At 42.5% G+C, this 22,911-nt stretch overlaps 1 protein-coding gene across 2 annotated transcripts in view; it reads right to left on the bottom strand.

Moving 5' to 3' along the window:
• Positions 1-5,517: 5,517 nt before the first annotated feature.
• Positions 5,518-22,911, bottom strand: part of KDR (kinase insert domain receptor) — a 42,483-nt gene continuing 25,089 nt past the window's right edge. Inside the window, exons 19-30 of one of the 2 annotated variants that reach the window (XM_006757801.2) lie at positions 22,457-22,570; positions 21,818-21,906; positions 21,056-21,209; positions 19,062-19,159; positions 16,705-16,827; positions 16,438-16,549; positions 16,091-16,190; positions 15,574-15,679; positions 14,361-14,512; positions 9,371-9,470; positions 8,782-8,867; positions 5,518-7,097 (exon numbers count right to left, since the gene is read on the bottom strand). In XM_006757801.2, the coding sequence (XP_006757864.1) occupies positions 6,875-7,097; positions 8,782-8,867; positions 9,371-9,470; positions 14,361-14,512; positions 15,574-15,679; positions 16,091-16,190; positions 16,438-16,549; positions 16,705-16,827; positions 19,062-19,159; positions 21,056-21,209; positions 21,818-21,906; positions 22,457-22,570 (1,457 nt within the window). In that variant the 3' untranslated portion in view covers positions 5,518-6,874. The remainder of the gene's footprint in view (positions 7,098-8,781; positions 8,868-9,370; positions 9,471-14,360; positions 14,513-15,573; positions 15,680-16,090; positions 16,191-16,437; positions 16,550-16,704; positions 16,828-19,061; positions 19,160-21,055; positions 21,210-21,817; positions 21,907-22,456; positions 22,571-22,911) is intronic. The other variant, XM_015560093.1, reaches the window with a different exon arrangement.

The following is a 22,911-nucleotide window of genomic DNA, read 5'->3' as shown; positions in this document are numbered from 1 at the left end:
TTGCTAGGGACTTGCCCGGCACTTGCTCTCTACCTCTATTTGTTATCTTACTTCTATCATTGACAGTCCCTCTAGGTTGTGGGCTGCTTGCCTGTGTTCCTGAGAAGCATCTACGGTACCAGTCTATAGAGTGTGTTTTCTTTAGTGAATTACCGGTATGTTTACCGGTAATAAACTTGCACTGTTTTATGTATATGTTTGATTACATACAGCCTTGTGACAGTTTTCCTGCATGTCATAAGCATTTGAATATAAATTAAAATGTTAAAATCAAATCTGATATTGTTTTACCTTTTATTTGGTGTGTGGAAGGTGTGCGGAAGAGGGGGTAGTCTTATACAGCGAGTATATAACAAACTCTGTATTTTGAGTGGAAATGTTAGGGGGTCGTCTTATACGCCCAGTCGTCTTATACGCCGGCAAATACGGTATATCAGGATTTATCCACAATGATTGAACTAAAAGAAAATTCATTTCTATTGATTTGAAGTACAGTCTGCTTAAAAGATACTCAAGGTGGTTTACATAGGATCACACTTTGATTTGTGAAAAGGATGTGTTGGAGAAATGTTGCATGCCACAGGATAACATTTTAAAATGACCAAAGAGAAGTCATTATGCAAACCAATCCCGACTAAAGAATTCCTTGTAAAACTAATGGCAATGATGGAATTTATTCTTTCTGTGCTTTGGATTTGCAGCCACTGGAAAAGTTTCAAATGTAGACTAGTAAGTCAAGGACGACACTATGTTATTTATGATAAAACCAAAGATTCCTTCTGTGTTGCCATACAACATGTGCCAACATGGAATTCTTCTGGAGCACTATCAGAATCTCATCTTGCTTTACATCTTGCTTTGCCACATAAGGCAAACCAGACAAAAAGAAGCTAATTTCCTCAACCTTCTGTGAGATGGCTTCTTACTTGCATCCTGACCCTAAAGTGAGATTAAGTGCCGGCATGGTAGAATCTATGTATTACAATATCTAAAAGGGTTCTTGAACTCAGATCTTTATTCAAGAATGATTGAATAAAGAATGAGTCAATAATGAGAACTATGCTCAATCATTGATAAGATGATAAGAATATGCAGAGAGTTCTGAAATAAAATTGGCGTTTTTCTTCTCCAGAGTTTTGTTGCTAACCCTTAACCCGTGTAGCTAAGGAAATAGTTTTGACCACTGCCTGCTAAGGTGCCTGGCAGCATAGTAAATGCCTAACAAACACTTGTGAAAACCAGCAATGAGGATCGTTTTATGTATCCTACTCTGGCTTGGTGAACTGTGCTGCCTACATCTTGCTTTAGGGTGCCTATTTTTTTTTAATATATTTTATTGATTTTTACAGAGAGGAAGGGAGAGGGATAGAGAGTTAGAAACATCGATGAGAGAAACATCGATCAGCTGCCTCCTGCACACTCCCTACTGGGTATGTGCCCGCAACCAAGGTACATGTCCTTGACTGGAATCGAACCTAGGACCCTTGAGTCCGCAGGCCGACGCTCTCTATCCACTGAGCCAAACCAGTTAGAGCTAGGGTGCCTATTAATTAACTGAGTTAATATTAGTAAGTTTTTCAAAAGAGTATTTGGTGCACTGTAAGCATTTTGTAAGTAGAATTAAACATAAACAAACAACAAACAAACAAACAAAATATTACTCACTTAAAGTTTGCTATTCAGGGCTGAGTCTTTGGTACTTGGTTTTATGGAAGGCCGTGCTGCAGGATCCTGTCTGCTAATTTTCTTGTTAACCTGGGGGATGAATGTGGGATGTTTTTAGTCACTGTATATCCAGCTTGAATTCTCTACTTTGCATCTGGATTTTTATTTCCATTTATGTTCTCTCTGTGGCAATGAGTGAAATATTTTCGATCCCCTTTGTCAGGATAAGTCATTTCAGCTTAAAGAGATCACCCACACAGCACAGCGCCAGGCTCCCATTAAACCTCTCCTCGGAGCAGCAGTTCAGAGGGCTCTTGGTGAGTCATTCCACACCCATATCCTGTGAGCTGGGCAGGGGCCGACAGTCCAGCAGTGAGAGTACATTCAATACTCAAGAACTCAACCCACTTTCCTGAACTTATTCCCCCAAAATGTTACTTTCTGAAAAAGGGACAGCACACGCAGAGCAAAGAATGGGTCAAAACTAGAGCAAAGTCCAGTTTTCTTATTCCCTGACATTTTCCTTTTGCAATGTATCTAAAAGCTGAGAGTGTCAAACAATAAAGGTAAGAGGGCTCGCTGTCACCAGCTACAGGTAAGTACACTGAGCACAGGTCCTCAAGTACCTGGACTAACTGATGGGTGGGGCCAAAATAAACAACTAAACCATATATTTCTATTCTTTCATTTTTAAACAAACAAACTAACTAAATGAGTGACACTGCTGAATTTAATGCTGCTGTACAGGTGTCTAGCAGTTATATAAAAGCCTTGTGTTGTATTGTGAAGAACGGTACAATTAGAGGTCTTCTCACTAACATTCACTTGATATCAATCAGTTTATTGTAACGCTTGTCTTATCAGTGGCCTTCCTTTTTCTTAGGGAACTTTTTTCCTAACTCAGCATCCTTATCTCTAGCCAGACCTCTGCTGGGCTTGTATGTCCTACGACTTCCCCTCCAGAATGTCTGTTAAATTTCCTCCAATTTGGCTGTTAAATTTCTTTCTGGGTTGCTCTTCCCAGATTCCTCTACTTCTCTTCATTCAAAATAAAGTAAATTACTCACCTAAGATCATTCTGTAACCTCCCCTCCCCCCCAAAAAAGAAAAGAGGCTTAAAATTGTTTTCACAAAGACTGCCTAGATTTTCACTTATGTCTAAGCCCTGACATGGAAGAGATTCATGTAGCAAATGCAATTGTGTAAGAAGAGATGAGAACCCCCGCTTGAGCCCTGCTCACTACACACCCAGGAGGGCATGGCTGTGGCTTCTACTGCCATTAAGGAGGAAGAGCATGCAGATGTGAAGAGATGTATGGAAACCACTGTTTCAAGGCTTTAGCTTTCAGGCTTTACCTGCATTTTATCATCTTGGTGAACCTTATCTGAGTAAGAGGCAGAAAGAAAGACAAGCTGTGGCTTTGAGATTTTTACTTTTCTTCTTTCCTTTCACTGAAGAGGACAAAAAAAAATGTGCATTAATAGGAAAGCCTAGTTCAGGAGTAATGGACTTAAGTCTCCAACAACTCATTTTCCCTGCTGATGTGGTTGAGAAGGGCTGTTGGGGGTGGAGGTTGTGGAGGAGTAGAAGAGTGCAAAGAGAGAAACAGAAGGTGAGGGACAGAGGAGTTTGAGAGGAGAGAAAGGAACAGAGCAAGTAAAGGGAGAGAGGAGAGAGGGCAGGAGCCAAGGGGAGACAGTCCTGGCCTCATCTAAAACACAATTAAAGCTTTGAAAATAGGACCATGCAGGAAACACATACGAAAGTCACAAAGTTCTCTTAACACATGGGGTGAATGAGGAGAAAAAAGGAGCTAAGAACAAGGGGCGTGGAAGACAGAAAAGAGAGGAAGAAGAAGGCCAAACCTCACCTCCTAATCATTCTGCCGGAGGTGCTGGAAGTACTTCTTTATAAAGTGTGAAGTTTTAACTGCATCCAAATTCCTGGCATTGGAAACAGTGCCAGGGGCCGCTCATGAGAAACAAAATCTCTTTTTCCTAAAATGAAGAAAATTCTGTTTTTCTCGGTGGCTTCCTCTATCTTAAATAACCTAGGCTCTTCTATTCGCTTACTGGATGACACTGTGATAATGCAAAAGGAGAGGCCAGGCCTGACCTACAGTTTCACAACATCTGTCAGAAGACCCCAATCCACTAACCCCGGACAAGGGCCCAATCTGTAAGTGCTGTGCCCAGGAACCACACATACATAGCCACCCTCTTAACCATAAAGTTGTGCAGAATGTCTCAGGGAGATGATAGGGTTGAAAAGTGCTTCAATATATATTTTCCCAACCCTGGGGGGCTGGAGGGGAAAGAGGAATCTATAATAATAAAAGCATAATATGCTAATTAGACTGGACAGCCGAACAACCTTCCAGATGTCATTCTGGACATCCTTCCTGATGAAGCTGTGGCAGCAGGGGCTGAGGCAGAGGTGATTAGGGGCGATCAGGCAAGCAGGCAGGCAGAGTGGTTAGGGGCAATCAAACAGGCAGGCAGAGACAGGTAGTGGTGATCAGGTGCCAGTGGTCCCAGATTGCAAGAGGGATGTCCGACTACCAGTTTAAGCCCAATCCCACAGGGATTGGACCTAAACCAACAGTCAAACATCCCCCAAGGGGTTCCAGATTGGAGAGGGTGCAAGCCCGGCTGGGCAAGTGCAGTGGCTGTGGCAGGAGCCTCTCCCGCCACCTCTGCTGCAGGCAGGTGGTAAGGAGTGCGAGCAGTTAGAAGCTAGCAGTCCTGGACTGCAAGAGGGATGTCTGACTGCTGGTTTAGGCCCAATCCTCAGGCCCAAACCAGCAGTCGGACATCCCCCAAGGGGTCCCGGATTGTGAGAGGGTGCAGGCCAGGTGAGGGACCCACCTGCCCCCTGTGCATGAATTTCATGCACTGGGCCTCTAGTATTTAATAAATGGTGCTGCCATTGTTGACAACTGCTTTAAGAAAACAAAGCTAGACCCCTATCTCACTCCATATATAAAAATAAATCCCAAATGATTTAAATGTAAAAAAAATGAAAATTTAGAATCTGGGGTTATTTTAGAATTAGGAAAACCTTCTTCAATAAGATCAAAAAACCTAGAAACCATTTTAGAAAGATAGGCATATTTGACTATATAAACATTGTATAAAAATCTTGTATTACAAAGAATAGGGATACTAATTGATGTCAATGACTTGTTAGGTAATTCCACTTACTGAATTCAGGCAAAATTAATCATTGGAAATGACATCATTGGATCTGATGTTCTGACACTGTAAGTCTAGAGTAAAATACTATGGAACACTATCCATATGCCCCATGCGTCCCTACACTGCTTGGGTCTGGCCACCTATCTCGGGGCCTCTCACCCTCTGATTTTCATGGATGGCCACAAATACTGTTAGAGAACTCAGCACATATATCTCCCAGTCCATATTTTCAGATTCCCAAAAGTACTTGGAATACAATGAGAGCGCACATGTGCGTGAGTTATCTGTGTCCTGAGGAAGAAGAGGGAGGGTCAGGAAGAAGTATGTGCCCTCAAAATAGTTAGGATACTATTATAACATTGTATGTTTTTACTAAGAATACATTTATTGGTTTATAAAGTATATAAACATTTTATGAAAATATCCTTTATAAGAAGAATAAGGGAACAAGTAAAAATGAAAAACCACCACATAATAATTAGGTCTGATTCCCCTTCTTCATTTCAGAAGTGAGAGAAATGATAGATACAGTCAACCTTGCAAATGGATTCCTTCAAGTTTTTCGGTGTCTTTTTTATATATATATATAAAATGGCATCAATTGCTGAAAGCATTATGACCTTTGTTATGCTACATACACTGATACAAAATGTGAATAGTACAAAGTTCCCTATATATAATATAAGGTTTTAATATATTACATTTGTTTCTACATAAACAGACTATAAATATATGTGCCATAGCATGTTTTAGAGTCATGGTTCCCAGCATCTCACACTATGGTACCAAATGAAAAATACATTTTGTTTTTTAAGAAGGAAAAAACAAGGGCAGAAACCAGTAGAAATAGCTTTACATGTTAAAAGTCTACACAATACAATAGGTGTTATAACTTTGGCTATAAAATAATTTTGAAATCTGACTAATAATTATTCAGAGAGTGAACAAACCAAATTAGCGTTGACTAGGACATAGAGGCCAAATTACTGAAACACTGACTAGTCGGGGTGAATGGGAAGGGCGGGGGGAGAGAGGAACAGAAGGGTAAACTCCTTTCTGAGGCCTTGACACCCCAGCTTGACACTGAACCTGCTGCATTCAGGCTCAGGCGTATCACGTCGGGACAGTATATGGGTATTCATCCAGAAGAAACCCGAAGCTGGTCTGTACAGTCAGAATTCTTCAACACGACAGGAGGCCTCTTCTGAATGTCCTTCCTTTGTGGTGTCTGAATAAAGGATCAGCCTGGGAGACAAGGAGCCAGAGCTGCATCATTTCCTTCCTGGGGCTTGGCCAAGAGACACGTAAGAGTCCGGAAGGAACTCTCATTAGGAGTCGGAAACAGCACAAGGAACTCTCATTTAGCCCAACCGGGAAGAGCACGCAACCTTCTAAAACCAGTAAGTTCATCTGAAGCCTTTACATTCCCTTGCAGATCCCATGCTCACCTCCACCAGAGCCAACACAATGCACCTGCAGGCTCCAGTAGGCTCTCAAAGCAAGCCGACATCTTCCTTTCTATCAGCCCAAACCCCAAATTACACTTGGCTCAGGACCCACATCCTAAGCAAAGCTTCTCAGATGGCCTCAACCCTAACGGTCTGTCCCATCTTCAACACCAAAAGCACTTCCACTGCTTGGATCAGCTCTAGTTTTACAGAGGTGTCAACTCCCCAGGTATTGCTACTTCTTGGAGGACAAAGTCATTTCTTGAACTTCTCCTGTTATAACCTGGGGGAGACCCACAACACGGAGCATCACACATGTTTTTTAAATGAATGAAAAAGAGAATAGGGTCAACACTGGGAGAAGACACAACACATTCTTGGGTCACAGGCATCTTGTCAGGAAATGCCCTAAGGGCTGGCTCCCTGCAGTCTGAGGTCCTTTTAAAAAAAAAAAAATGAAAATCAAATGTAGCTACTTCCTGGTGGTGGAAAGAACAACACTTGAAAATCTGAGCAGCACCTCACATGTGATTTCCAGGAGTAGGGAATTTGGGTGCCTCCTTTTAAACAGGAGGAACGCTCAGGGTGGTCCCAGAGTTGGGCTGGAGAGTCTGGGCTGCACTGCCAGCCTGTGGTCCAATCTCCATCAGCTTTAAAAGTTCTGCCTCCTCGCTGGAGTACACGGTGGTGTCCGTGTCATCTGAGTGATACCCAGACTGGTAGCCACTGGTCTGGTTGGAGCCTTCAGATGCCACAGACTCCTTGCTTTTGCTGGGCATCAGTCCACTGTGAAAAAAATGGCAGCTGTATAAGTTGGCAGAGAGAAGACAGTTCTTTGGCTTCTTCCCCAAACCCCATTACCAACTCTATGTGGGCTGTAATCTCCCTGGAGACACCAGCCCCTATCTCTCCCACTTGTTAACCAACGTATCAGGTTTACTCAGACATTGTCTATTTTCAGTACTAGCATGAATTTGTCCTTGCAGATAAGTCCTCTTATTCAGGTCCGAATCTTTCAAGCCTGAGATGAGATGAAAGGCAGTCTCCTGACTTATGCAAAGGCTCCAACCAATGGAGCATTTTTATGGCCTTGTGGAGTGACAGGTTTGTATACAATGATAGGAGCCAAAGGGACTCTTTCATGATATAAAAGGAAATTGGGATGTTCTGAAAGTCCACTTGTGCTTTCCCCACACTGTCAACTAGGGAATTACAAGGCATGTGTATGGTGTCAATAGAGTTCTCGAGCAGCATTAAACTTTAATAACTTGTGTGTGTGTGTGTGTGTGTGTGTGTGTGTGTGCAATCAAGCCAGACATGTCAGAAACTGCTTTTTTGCTCATCAAAACCACATTCTTTGGAAGGACCGAGGACCTGGATCAGTCAGCAGCATGAAGAGAATGTTTTCAATGGTGTGGAATCATGACAGATGATAATTATGTCAAAGCTGCGACGTGTAGGCTATGTTGACCTAAAATGTCAAGATTTACATTTCTCAAGCCATTCTGAGATGTGGGTTTTCCCCTCAATAAGTGCTTTACCAAATTATTCTCGTTAAAAGTTGCAAAATGGATTTTATTAACTCCATGCTCATATATGGCGTAAAAGTGATTTCAAATCACTAGAAATGCAATTTTTTCTTTCAATCCAATCCCAATAAAATAAGTTTAGTGTCTCAAGCAATGGCATGGTAACTGGCACATAGTTATTGCTGAATAAATATATTTTGAATCAGTGAATAAAACATGATTGGCTCTCACAATTTCTTACCTTGGCCTTAAGGCAAACAAAATAGCACAATTGCACATTTTAATGTGGGTTTTTTTTCAACATGAACATCACTCAATAACCCAGGGGTGTTCCCATTTTATACAACAGATTATACGTAGATAAAAATCTTCTCTACTCTTTCTTAGAATGAACCCACTAGCAAATAAATAACTACTCTGCAGCCTATTATTCTTTTAAATACAGATTTTCATTTATCTGTTAGGCACATCTGTGTAAAACAACTATAAGTTCCTAGGGAACTACATGAGTAAAGGATATTCAAAACAAAAGTTAGTATTTTTCCCACAATTATGTAGGCAAACTCAACCAATAATAGTTAAGTATCTTAAACAAATTGATATTATCTTATTTATATGTCACGCTTCTTAAGAACAGATGCACCATTTATATACAGGTTTGAAAATTCTTCAGAGTCCACAAGATTTTAATAATGGCCTCTTTGTTATTTAGCCAGTACCAGACAAATCTTCTAAAAATCCTCTAATTTATTTCAAGTTCTTTTTTAGACTTACCACTTATTTTAATTGTTTTATTTGTTTAAATTCTTATTTAGGTTGATGCAAATTTTCCCAACCAACAAAGACACAAAACATGAAAACTCTGCACCTACATTGAAAGTTCTCGGCTCCTGCCTACAATTCCTGTTGAAATCTGTCATTTCTATTTGGCTGAACCTTACCTAAAAGACGGAGCTAATTTGTTTCTGTCTTCCAAGGTTTTCAGCTCTTCTGATGCAAGAACCATACCACTGTCCGTTTGGTTGTCCTTTTTAAAAGACAATGAGATGCCACAGTTGATTGAGCGTGTACACTGACCTACCACTTACTTAAACCGATTTCTTAACCCATTTATCAGACAACATGTTCCAATGTTCTGCAGAGGGAGGTAAAGGTGTCATAGCCAGAAACTTTGCAAGCTGAAAGAGGGAGCAACTGCATCCTAGAAGTAGACCCAGACCGGGAAAAGGAGAAGAATTTAGGAAAAAGATGCTGAGGGGCCCATTTCCATCCCTCTTTTTCAGTGATACTATTTACATTTGACTGTAACTGGGCATGAAGGTGGAATATCTTGACCCTTGAACCAGGAGCTTTACTTATAGAAAAAGCAAGGGGGCCTAAGTTTCATTTCAGTAGGGACCCCATGACACAGACCCTCAAGGAAAGCCTTATAATGAGCTTCCAAGACTCTCATGCCTAGGCTAATATTTATTTAGCTAATGTTTCGTCCTTTGTATGATTTCTAAGACTATTTTTAAAAGATGTACTTACTTCTGGGATTACTTTTACTACTGGTTCTTCCAATGGGATGTCTTCAAATGTTTTTACACTCACAGGCCGGCTCTTTCGCTTACTGTTCTGCAGATACTGACTGTAAAAGAACAAATATTTATATTTTAGTGGTGGTATATTTGGCTACAGATACCATAAGTGATACCTAAATTCATTATCTTTCAACCACAAGTTTAACCGTGACCTTCAAAACATCCTTTGGAAAAGAAAAACAAAACAAAATCTTTCTCTGCTAGCACACATTAAAGGCTTAATTTCCTGTGAAAGTCCATTTAAAAGTATAATCTCACTGAGGGGCCCAGATGAGCCCCTGTTCCTTTGAATTATACTTCTGAGGTCCAGGGCTGGCCTAAAGACAATAGCAGCAAAGTAAGTGATTGACTGCCTTCTGCTTGGCTTCCTTGTTGCATGCAACTGCTCTGCTGAGTTCTCGCTGTATGAGAGAGTGTTTCACAGCTTCCTGGCCATGTCGTAGGAAAATGTTTCTAGATAATGTCTACAGAGCAAATGTCCAATGGAAGATGGGTAAGAGAAACGCCTTGAGATGTCACTATAGGATGCTGAACCCAGCAGGATCAGAAGATAATCACCTCTGTCTACATTTAATAGCAGCTTTGTGTGTAGACAGGGGCAGGCTGAGTCTCACTGTCCCCTATTTCCAGCCCTCAGAGCTGCTGGTCTTAGGAAAGGGCAGTGATATAAGAGTCACGAGATATTTTGTCTATTTCAAAGTGTACACAAACTTGGGAATGTCATAAATATTTCTATGCCTCTGTTGCTTCATCTTTAAAATGTATTGGCCATCGCCTTCCCTCCATCCATCAGAAAGATGAATAAGGAGGATGGATGAGGTGGTAAATACTGGTACATGGTAAGTGTTCTTAGAAAGAATGATGGTCTATTAACCAAAGCTTCTTTCCTCCTTTGTATTCAAAAGGGTGCCAGTTCTCCTCAGGATCCCAGAGACTGGGACTTGTCAGACAACATCTCCCGTGTCCAGGGGGTGCTCCTTCCCTGCCTCGTGACTTTGGGTGAGTCGGAGCCATCCGGTTAACATCACTGACAGCCTGAGTGGTGTGCAGGAGAGCCCTTTTCGCAGGGAGGGACAACAAATTCACTCTTCACTCTTTTCCTAGCATGCTTTCCACCATAGGCAACCTTCTGGATGTACTAATTTGTGTTTCCTTATGTTTTCTGTGAATGAGTGGAGTGAGGACTCGCTTGGGCCAAAGGAAGAGACTTGAAACCAAGTTTCCCTCTCCTGCCCCAGGAGGCTGGTTCTTCCTCCTACAGAGAGGAGCCAGTGAGGTTCACAGTGACTTCCTCACTCAGGAAATCCCACAAGAAACAAGACATGGTATACATGGAGATAGAAAAAGTCCCCTTCTCCTAAGTTCAGTCCCAAAAAGTGGCAGTTGCTCAAAACTATTGGAAGCATAGTCAATCATTCATTCACTCGCTCATTCAGGAATCCCTTCATGTGCCAGGCACTGTGCTAGATGCTCCTCAACCATCGTCATGTGGCATCTTCACAAACACACCTCTCTCTAGGGTTGAGGAGGGTAAGACCAGAGCCAGTGACACCAATGAGGGGGCAACCCCACTCACCTGGGAGAAAGAAGAGGAGCCTAAAGAAAGGGGACGCTTACAGGATTGGGAGAAGTGGACAGATTCAAGAGATATTCAGGATACAGAATCAACTAAAATTGGTGACCTTGGGCAATAACGCCGCTTCCTTAGAAAGGGCAGCTCCCTGACTTCTGAGCCCAGTAACTCCAAAAGTTGCTGGCCCTTCACAGTTAAAAAGGCATTTTCATGGATATTGCTGCATTTTCTCCTCCCAAAACTACAAAACAGGTTGTGTGTATGAATGTGTGTGTGTGCGTGTGTGCGTGCGTGTGTGTGTGTGTGTGTGTGTGTGTGTGTGTGTGTGTGTGTTATTTCCCATGTGGAGAGGCAGCTTAGACTCAGGGAAGAAATGGCTAGAACTGGGATTCACACTTAGGTATTAGACACTAAAGCTCATGTAGGGGGTGTATTTTGTTGTTGTTGTTGTTGTTGTTGGCTTTTTTGTTTTGTTTTGTTTTACCTGCTCTACGTTACCTCCCCTGGAAAGGTACCAGGAAGGAAAAAGAAGAAGAGAGCAGTGCATATGATTGATTGTTCAGGTTTTTATTAAGCACCTAGTATGTGCACAGCACTGCTCTCTCCCATGTGTAGCCAGACTGTGTGATGGGAGTTGGTGGGGAGAAGCGGGCTGTGGGGTATAAGATAGACAAAAGATGGAAATAAGACAGTTTTGCTTCAAGCTGTCTAAAATCAGAGCCAAATTCAGAAACCTCTAGCTAGCAGACTGTCCCATGCATCAATCTTCAAGGAACATTTAGTCATCACCAGCAATTAACCAAAATGAAGAAGATGCTGTGTGCCAAAACCTTTCTCTGTGAGAGAACTGAAAAGAAATCTTTGATAAGCTGCTTGGAGTGGGACGTGAAACTACCAGGGGAAATGATGGAGCAACCGCAGATGGTCTCCAAACTGCCTTCAAAGAAAGATGAGTGCAATGAATATGTGTTTTCTTGCAAGAAGCATGCAAACTCGGGGCCAGAGCTGATCCTCAGGGGAAACGAGAGACAAAGCTAAGTCTAGCCACCGGTGGTCCTTCCTCCCCACCCTTCCCCCCCCGCACACCTCTCAGCCTCTCTCTAAATAAATGCTGAACACATATTTTTAACCAGGCAGCAAATCATGAGGTTGGCTCCCACAGTGATGCCTCTGTCCAGCTCTACTTATAATGCAATGGAATTGAAAAGTAGAGGGAGGAAGCAAGTGAGAAAGACTCCTCAGCTTTTCTACTTGACTGGAAATTTGGGAGAGGAGGAAACAAGTCCGCTGAGAGGTACCCCCCACCCCCCTCAGCTCTCTCTCCCCAGAGAAGCAGAAGCACAAAATGAAGTGTGCCGTGTGCAGATGCCTCCATTCCGCCTTTCTTTGAACCCAGATGATTAAAATGTGACTGTGGAGTCTTATTTTTATAAAAGGAGAAGAGGTGGAGGCGGCTGGGAGGGCATGCAGACAAAAGATTCCAATTTCCATTTTATTTTTCAAATTATGGCTGGATAAAAGAGAAACTGAACTGGAAAGGCCAATTCAAAAATCACAGGCAGAAAATAGAAGCCAGGCCTGTGCTTGGAGTGTGATGTCACATTTGTCCACGCTTCTGGGGATAAATGTTAGCAGCCCTGTCTCAGATCCTGCACCGCGTTTGGCACTTCCATTACACAAACATGACTTCATCCACTCTCGGCACCATATGCAAAGCGCCCACGCCAGCCAAGATGCTGCCGACTTGGTCCTCATTCCACCTGGTCACAGAAAACCTACGGAACAGGCTTCAGGATCAAATGGCTTTCTGATCAACGAGAAGGCAATAGTGTTGCGGGAATAATTACCACACCAGAAGGCCAGCTGAACTTGAACTAGGACTTTTTTTTAAAACTCGGGAGTGGAACTGTAGGCGTTCATTCCATTGCTCGTTCTCTCTGACAGCCCCTCTTTGGTGAGGGAGAAAGCGGCACTGCGTTCGATATCAGAGAAACTGGGTTCATCCTGGGGATGTGATTTTAAGCCGCTCACGTAAGAACTATAATTTATGGAGTGCTCCCTAAGTGCCAGTGTATTCCCTTGGAAATACGTTATATCGGTAATTCTCAAAACAATCATTTTCAAACACCAGGGATCTGGCCTCAGCCCCAGTGAAGATCTGCCCCAGGGCACACAGCTGCTAAGGGGCTGACCTGGGCGTCCACGCCACTTCTATCTGGATCTTGAATCACAATATTGTATTCCTCCAGGTAATCCCTCTGAACCTCACATTCAATATCTACATCAAAAAAAGGGAACAGTTTCTACCTTGCCTAACACTGAGAGTTATCACGTGTGCAAAATCAGAAAATAGAAGGAAAAGCTGTTTGGAAAAAGCCAAGAGTCCTTGACAAAAAGGAATGGGCGGTTCACTTGTTGGCCTCCAACCCCTCTGAGCTTTCTTCTCTCTTAACAGAGTTTCCGCTGCCCAGTGCGATTCCATGGCACAAATGTCCAGGTGCCTCCTCATCTTCTATGTGGCAACCTGGCCAAGGGCTTCAAGGCCTGCGTCCCTCCCTTAGCCACAGCACAGCACCAGGGCAGCTTGGGCCCATCCTGTCAGCGGGTCCAGTGGTAGGAGGAAAACACCCAAAGTGGTGCAAGAAGAAACAAAGCAAAGGGAAGTAGTCCCGGGCTCAGTAAAGGGCAATTTTCATATCAGAATGTAGAAAACCATATCAACTTTTTCCTCATGCACAGGTGCTGGGAGACAGAAAAAGGAAAGCTGCCCTCGGAACCCCTTTACAAATCAGGGTGGGACTGCAGTGCATGTGTTTTAAATAAGCCCAGAAGTCTCATTATGCAAATAAAACCCTGAAAATCAGACTTGGGAGGGGTTTCTGAAGATGTGCTGTCCGGTCTAATTCAGGGCACATCCCCCTGGCACACTGCATCCTAGCCCCAGAGGCACAAGTGTGTTTTCATATAGGCACAGAACTCCTCCTTCCTGAGTCTTTCCTGAGCCATTTAATTCACATTAATAAAAGAGTACATGGGGATAATTTAAATACAGATGTCTTTGTAAAATTGGTCTCTCTTTCTGGAGATTAACAAACTGTGGCATTCCAGCTATTTGCAGCTGCAGGGCTTACAATTCTGAAAAGGAAGAGCTACAGCAACAATGTGGGCTACAGATGGGCGGAAACACACCTACCCGGGCCCTCTTCAAGGAGCACTTCTCTTTCTATTAGCCTCAGGACTACGGTTTAATGTGGAAGTGGGATGCAGCAGCTTTGTGAAAGGTCTTCCTTCCACCCCCCTCCCCAAGGTGACCTTGAAGCACCCTCCTCCCCCATAAACAGGGGAGATTGGCCATATATAGTACCTGCTTCCTGCTGTGTTGTCATAATGGAATTTGGGGTCACACGCTTCCTCTTCCTCCATACAGGAAACAGGTGAGGTGGGCAGAGAGAGTCCAGAATCCTCTTCCATGCTCAAAGTCTCTGATATCGGAAGGACAATGTAGTCTTTGCCATCCTGAAACAATAAACACAGAGTGCTATTGTTATGGCTGCAGTCCTCCCAGGCCTTTTCATGAAAAAAACAAAGGCCGAGGGAGCTTCTTGGTTATGGGGTCTGTTGCCTTCATGTCAGAAACGTAAACCTTTAAGACAACATTAAAAATGTCTTGTCAAAACAAAAGGGCACTTGAAAGGGATGTGCACATGAAAGTCTACGCAAGGAGCTCATGACTAAGCAGATGGGTAAGGAGACACAGAGCACTGTGGCCACAATGAAGACCAAGCAGGCTGTGGGCACAGATGCAGCAAAAGAACATGCAGGGCCCCGCAGAGCTGAGAAATCATTTGTTCACAAAGCCCTACCCACACAGGCCAGGACCTTTAAAGGGCATGTTGTCCAATTTTAGCCTCTACATTCCAAGGCAATGGAAAAACTGATCTCGGTCTAGAGAAAAGCAATAAATGTGCAGGAAAACAGGTCTTCTAAAAGCAAAGGTTGCCTAATTTAACATTATTTCATCAAAAAAAAAGAAATAAAGGGCAAGATGATACCTTTAAGTGTTTGAAAGGGTCATGATAAAGACAGATTTGATCCACTGTCCCCCAGCCGTTCAAAAGAAAAGCAGGAGGAAATTGGCTTCCATTCATTGTAGTAAGAGGTGTTGACTGCAGATTAGCTTTCTAGTGGTAAAGGCTACAAGTCTAAAATCCTCCTATGGACGTTATGGAGGCCTCAGATTTTTACTGGGGGGAAAATAAAGCTATGTGTGTTTGCCTGCAGAATATATTAAAAATTCCTTGAAATTCCACCCGTTGTTGATATTCTTTACATCAGCTTTACAAATTTGTTGTTGTTGTTACTTTAGAAGAGCATCTGAAGGCTTAAAAAGATGCATTGGTAGGAATAAGAGTGGTCTGCTCCTAGGATATGAATTAGGACTAGAAGCTGAAAAGAATATAGCTCCTTATTCAGTGGCTGAGACTATAGCATGGTGGCCATGACAAGGTCTAGGCAGTAGAGAAGTCCTAGACACCAAAGTACTCTTTAGAGAAGTTTATCGGATGGAGGTCACTAACCTGCTGAGCATTAGCCTGTAACAGATTTCCCAAATGTTCCACCAGCTCTGAAAACGTGGGTCTCTGATTGGGCTCCCCATGCCAGCAGTCAAGCATGGTCTGGTACCTAGAAAAGCAAAACACTGATGTTATTAACTGCCTCTTTCCCCCTGATCTGATGCTGAAAACAAGCACTTGAATAAGTAAACAGTTACAAAGAGTCTACCAGGAGCCAAGATGCTCAATAGAGATACAAAAGACACTTGGTGCTCCCCTACACTTGGAGCATCAGATGTGTACAGAAAGGAAAATTACAGATCAAGATATAATTTTTTTAAAAAACTAATTGAATGGGACAGATATATCATGCTGTCATTTCAAGAAGAAGGGATAGCTTTGTGCTTGAGATTTTCAAGGAGGGACTACAAGAAAGAAGTAGGACGCAAACAGGGCCATGAAGGAGGTGCATATAATGTCATCTAGGCAGGGAGATTTGTGAAAAAAGAAAGAGAATCAAAGGATACTATTAAGGTCTTACATTTCTGGTGTGGTGTAATCAGGGGCCCTCATTCTAGTGCCTTCTTTCAATCGCCTGCAAAATTCCTCATCAATCTTTACTCCAGGATATGGAGAAGCACCTAGAATAAGACAGGAATGGGATGTTTGTAATTTGATTTCCTCTTATAGAAAGCCCCAAACCTGCTTCTTGACCTACTGCTCACCTATATATTTTTTCTTCCTTTTTTTAAGATTTTTACAACACAAAGCTTGCGAGTAAGTTCCACTCAATAGAGGTTGAATATAAGACAGGGAAAGGTGGTTCCGGGCCATGGATTTATCATTTTGTTTGGAGTCTGGGTGGAAGGACCAAGAGAAGTGACTTACCTAAGGAAAATATTTCCCAGAGCAAGACACCAAAGGACCACACGTCACTCTGAATCGTGTACACTCTGTCAAAAATTGTTTCTGGGGCCATCCATTTCAAAGGGAGGCGTGCCTAAGAGGGTAGAAGGCAAGGAATCAGATTCCAACTTAGCAAGTTTCTGAAAGGAGAAACACTTCCTTTCCTCCTGAACACAGGTCCTGAAGTTTGCAAAGAGGAGTTTGAATTCTGCAGGTTAACAGGCCACTAGGTTCATCTTTGAAACTTACATCTCCTTTTCTGACATAATCAGGGTCTTTGTAAATATCCCGGGCCAAGCCAAAGTCACAGATTTTAACCACGTTCTTCTCCGACAAGAGGATATTCCGTGCCGCCAGGTCCCTGTGGATACACTGCAAAAACAATCGTGTGTGCTTTAGATTTCAGCACAGCTGATCTTTTCTACATCTGCTGTGACCTCATGCTTTAAAAAAAAAAACACAAAAAAACCCCACCCACATCAGAAAACCAACTGATTAACAAGCACCAGGTTAATATCTTTTATCAACACTTCAGGGGAAAAGTCTGAGGTTCTTTGAGACGCACATCTGCTTATTCCATAAACAGCCCCAGATTTTGGAGTTAAATAATTAAGTTATAGTATGATGAGGGAGTCATAAATAGACTTCTCTTGGACACAATTAAGAATGTGTTTCTGGTCACATCCACACATCCCTTTTGCCCGGCTCCATATACGGTTGAAACATGTTATTCTAAGGGACGCCCCAGAATGGGGTTTATTTTGAATGAATGCACGGAAACCAGAAACAAGGGGCTCTCACTGGTTGGGTGCCTTTGCTGGTTTCCCCATTCCATATGTAACTGAAGCTGCACTGGCGCTGATAAACAGCTCCCAGTGGGGCTCATCCTGTTTTCAAAGTGTAGGGTTATCATAGAGGCCCACAGAAGCAATGCCAGCTTCTCACTAGCCAGGTTGATTCTCGGGTGCACTGAAAAGGAAAACCAACCCTCCTCGGCTTTCCTTCTATTCTTTTCCGCTCCCGTTTCTCCCTTCTCTATATCCCCCAACTTCATCTAACTTCCTACCACTGAGCCACTTTAGCTCCACCTGGTCGATTTGTGAGAGGATCAGAGTCAAGGGGAACATTTTTAAGTCAATAAAAGGCGTAGATGCGAATTCTTAGGCCAGTGCACACGTGTTACTGGCCACCCTGCACCTCACACTTCATATCGGTGTAGTTCTTCCCTCTGAATGAGGCATATTTAAAAGCACATCGTCTAGATGCCTGAGCAACAGGAGATTCCAAAACACAGACAACCCTCCCTACTTTCTTTCCAACCTAAGCGCTGCCTTTTTTTAGCCCAACAACCAAGTGATATTCAATGAGTCACTGGGTAGATGCAAGGGAAGCTAAGGGATCTCCCTCCTCCCCATTCCCTGCCCAGTCCCTGAAAGGAGCCCTGACTAAAGGGCAGGCTCTGGCCTTAAAAAAGGTAATTTTAAAAAATCAGAAGGGCAAAGGGCCTTCGTCTTTAGGAAAATCCTGTAAGATCCCGCTTCTCTGCCTTCCCTGTGGGAGGGAAGACAAGAGCTCCCCGCAGATATAGCTGAGATCCTGAAGCTCCAAACGCTGTCATGACCTTCACATTTCAGAAAAATAAGTGGATTAGGACGTTTACTCTAATTTAGAAAAAACAAAACGCAAATAAACAAACCAAAAAACCCAAAACTTCGTCTTTCTTCCCCCAGGAGGCTGCAGCAGCAAATGCATTTTGCCAACCAACAATTTTTCTTGACACTTAATTTGATTTTTTTTTTTTAATGTCAAACCACCCATTGTACCTTTTGCCAGAGAGGTGACTTCAGCCAACCTTGCTCCCTCCTTGGTGTTTACAACTTTTGGAATATTTGTAACTTGTCACGTCCCACCTCAGCCTTTGTTTGGCCTACTTTTCTAATTTTAGCTCTTTTAATCTCTCTCATCTGAAGCCTGTCCTTCCTGGTTTCTAATTATACCACTAACAAATACTTCTTGATGGATGGTGATGAATGTAAAATAAATTAAAAATAAACATATCTGCAAGGCTCAGTCCCTCACCTCTTCCAGGTCATTGCTCACGTGTCATATACTTATAAAGCCTCCCTTGGCCACTTTGTTTAAAATTGGTGTACACAAACATAGGAGCATGTGCACACAGTATGCCACTCCTGCACACTCCATAACCTTCCCTGCTTATTCTTCCCCACAGCACTTACTCCCATCTGACCTACTACGTATTTTACCTGTTGCTATTTACTGTTTGCTCAACCCTTGAGAATGCAAACTCCATGAAGCTAGGAAGTTTTGCCTGCTTGCTCAGACAGTATCCTTAGTGCTTAGAAGACTGCTTGCCCTTTGGAGATGCTCAATAATCAGAGGCTCAAAAATCACATAAATTAATTTTGTGAAATCTCTATATCCCCTTAAAAAGCAGAAAAAAGGGGGCCTCTGCAATAGAGTCTCTTAATGATCCCAGGAGTTGTGAATGAATTACAGTCCCTAACAAACACCAATGCCTGGCACTGGAGGCCTAATTTCCAAATCTATGAACTGAAGACGCACTGTTTCCCCTTGAGCTGTCTTACCTTCCGAGATGCCAAAAACTCCATGCCCTTAGCCACCTGGAAGCTGTAACAGATGAGGTGCTCCAAGGTCAGGAAGTTCTTGTACAGATCTTCAGAAACTGCCAGAAGGTGCAGGAGACAGAGATCAGTATTTCCACCAGAAGCTATTTGTTTATAAGTTTGTTAGAGTAATAATCTTCATTTTATAACTTGGGAGTTAAATTTCAGGAAATACAAGAAGAAAGAAAATGCCCCTATCTTCTGTAAATTTGCTGAACACCAGTATTATTACCCTTCATCATACCCCTTAGCAAAAACAGTTTTTCCATTTCAGCCAAATTGAACCAGCAAATCCAGGAGACAGAATAGAGGTGAAATTGGTGCAGATAACAGGGTGAAAGAGGACTTTTTCAAATGTACTGTTCTAAACTGTTGTTTTTCTCATGTACCCAGAGGGGTAAACAATAGTTTCATATCAAGAACTCTAAAAATAAAACAACAATATTCAGGGTCACTGAATCTTTTCTCTCCAGGCTTTGTCCTGGGACAAAGAACAAAGGTCAAATTATAATCTACAGCGGATAACTAAAAATACCAGAAATATATTTACTTCTCTCACTTTCAATATGAGAAAGTGCTGTAAACACAATAAACCTGGCCTACAAGGATGCTTTCTTCCTTCAAGGACATGAATGAAAGATAATACGAACGTGGAGAGAAATGACCAATTTACGTAAATTGGTGGTATTTACATCCGTGCAACTGGTACAAATAAACACTAAGACATTAATGGGTGTTTCAACATCTCTTAACTTTCATCAGATAAGATAAGACATGGCTACTTTCCTGGAGACAATTACCAAAGTAAATGAAAAGTCAACTGTAATAACCTTGTAGGTATTAAAAGGGCTTCAAACCATTTTTTCAAATGACTTTTTACACTTAGACCCAGAGAGCTGTCTGTGAATAATTAGTGAAAACCCTTCATTTTCCAAATGAAGAAATGGAGGGAAAATCCTACACTCCTTCTACTCCAACTTACTACCTCAATCCCTTGGGTTTCCAGCTCACTGGCTACCATGTTGTGAGAGAGAAGGATAGGGCAGAGATGGCTCCACTCAGGGTGGGTCCGGTTACGTGAGGTCTAGACAACCTTCCCATACTCTTCTAGACCACCTTCCAGCCTCACACTGCCTGCCAGGCTTCTAAGGGAAAGAAGTTGGATTTCAGTACTACCCATGACCTCAGGTCAAGGGAAACAGTGAGTGTCTCCCACTATTTCATGATTAGATTACTTAGAGCTCATGCCTCAAGAGGAGGCAGATGTCGGGAAGCCTATCTCTATATCCATGGAGCTCCCTCTGCTCCTTCTGAGGGAAGCGGATGTATGGTGTATCCTGGAGTCGGAAGAAATCCTGGAAGTTCAGCTGGGAACACAGCACCACTCAAAAAGAGCCCTACGTGATCCTAGGAAGCATAACTGGGTAAAGAAAGGTGTATTTACCAAGACTCCTCTGAGGAAGTGTGGATGAAAGGAAGACTTGATAAGCCAGGGAGGGTGGTGTAGAAACAACAGACGGCCCCTACATTGCCTTGGAGAAGGTTGGGTATATCTACCTGAACTTCTGCTGTGCTGGTGAAGTAATCAGTGTGGGGCTGAACTGCTTTGGGCAACAGGGAGGCTCATCAGCCACCAGAGAGCCTCCTTTGTCCTTCTAGAACACAGGAGCCTCTCCTGCCAATATTTTAAGAGCATTGGTTTGAGAGCTGCCCACAGCTCAGTTCTCCTGGGGTTTGAGATTTCTTAGGCTAGCCAGGCTTTGTTTTACAGCCTAACCTGCTGCTTATTTAGACTTCCACACTTCACCTTTCGGAGACTAAATGGAGCCAGTCTAGAAATTCAAATATTGGGTAGTGTTGGACTTTTCCCTTGGCAAAATCTCTCGTTACACCCTGTCACCTTGTCTGTTCCTACAAGAGCATGAGTGAAGTGTGGAGAAAGCAATGGCAGGTACCTTCCTCCTCCTCCACATCACTGAGGGATTTCTCCTCAACAAACCCAGAGCTGGCTGAGCTCTGGCTGCTGGTGATACTGTCCAAGCGGCGTTTAGGGTCCATGGTTATTTCCCCAACGTATTCTTTTCCTGGACGGAATCGTGTCCCTTTGGTCTGTAAAAAAAAACACACCAAAAAAAAAAAAAAACACACGTGAACAAACTCTTTGACTACAAAATGGATCTCTAAAATGTAGTAAGTTTTGGAAACAATTGTAACTATTAAAAAGCAGACCAGAATGACATCAATGTCAAGATTATGAAAATTTTAGACAAGTGTTCTACATAATAGATTTTCTTCCACAAAGTCTAGCTCCTTTTTTTTTTTTTTTTTTTAGCTCACAGAGCTAAATGCCTTATTTCAAGTTTCACTCAGACACACTTCTAATATTAGAGTGCTCTTTACAGAGCGATTTCACTCACCAGGGTCAAATACGGGGAGAGAGAGACTAATCCAGAGCTGTCCCTATCCGTAACTACGCCCACCTTCTCCCTTCCTCGGGCCCCATCTATAATGGGTCAGTAGATTAAAGTCACAAAAATAAAACATGAGAAGATTACAGCCCCCAGAAGGTTAAAGAGGAGGTTACAACACACAAGAGGTAATTCAAGAAGATTCCTCACAAGTTTTTCACAGAATTTTAACAAAAAATTGAATCTGTACCACTCTGAATTTTCCTCCATTTTACAATGTAGCCAGAGTTGAGTTAGGAAATGACATACCTTGTAGGGGACAAATTCATTTCTCTTGCTCCTTAAGTAAGTTGATAGGTTCCCAAACTTGCAGAATTCCACAATCACCATGAGTGGGCCTGTGGACAGCACAGAATGTCAAGAAAGAAAAATATTTCTCACTAAGTGTTTAATATATTTTTGAATCAGAAAATACCAGAGAAATGCTACAACCTTTCACTGGGGATAGGATGATAGGAATCAACTGGTCATAATCCCCTTGTATTGTAGCTTTTTCCAAAAGGCAATTCCACAAGATTGACTCAAATAAAAAATAAAAACCCACCCACTTGCTTTTCTATACAATCACCTAAGATGCCTCCATTTTAGGAGAAACTACTGTTAAGGTCCTTTGTTTTTAATTTTGGGGGGAAGTTTATTTTTCTTATCTGAAAACCTATTGCACAAGTGGCAAATTGCATTATAGTGATGTGACATTTTTTAATTCATAGGAAGATCCAGAATTATTTATAGTGCCCACTTACCCTCCATGAAATATATTTATATGTATCTGAAAATCTTGCAAAGTATCCTAAGTTAAGGAAATCAAGGCCACAAGAGTTTCCCTCAAAGACCAGCAGAGATGAATATGCCCAAATCGGGCAACCAGAGCCATCCACAGAGACTCACCTCCCGGCTTGGTACAGGCGCCTAGAAGATTGACCACATTGAGGTGATGGCCAATATGAATGAGGATCTTGAGTTCAGACATGAGGGCTCGGTGTTCACTGTGTGTTGCTCCCTCTACAAATACAGGAGGAAGAGGGAAATCAGGAGTGTGGCCACTACCTTGGGAAGACTGATGAAGCTCTGCAACTTTCCCTCCAGCGATGCTACAACTATAGCCCTATTGGCAAACTAGTGCATTCCCCTGGAAGTCAAGTATAAATTACATTTTCTAATTCCAAATCAAAATCTTCCTTTATGTGCACTCAGAATGTTTGATATTTAAAGGAACCCATTGTGGACTCTTTTGCAAAGTGGAGAATACATCTGCAAATGGAATTGTGCCCAGATTTTATTCTTTTGTAAAACTGGATTTTCATTTACCAGGTTTACTATGCTTCTTGGGGCCTGATTATTTC

Source organism: Myotis davidii, unplaced genomic scaffold, assembly GCF_000327345.1.
Source record: "Myotis davidii unplaced genomic scaffold, ASM32734v1 scaffold173, whole genome shotgun sequence".
NCBI classification, from domain to species: Eukaryota; Metazoa; Chordata; class Mammalia; order Chiroptera; family Vespertilionidae; genus Myotis; species Myotis davidii.
This window is presented reverse-complemented; position numbering and strand designations above follow the sequence as displayed.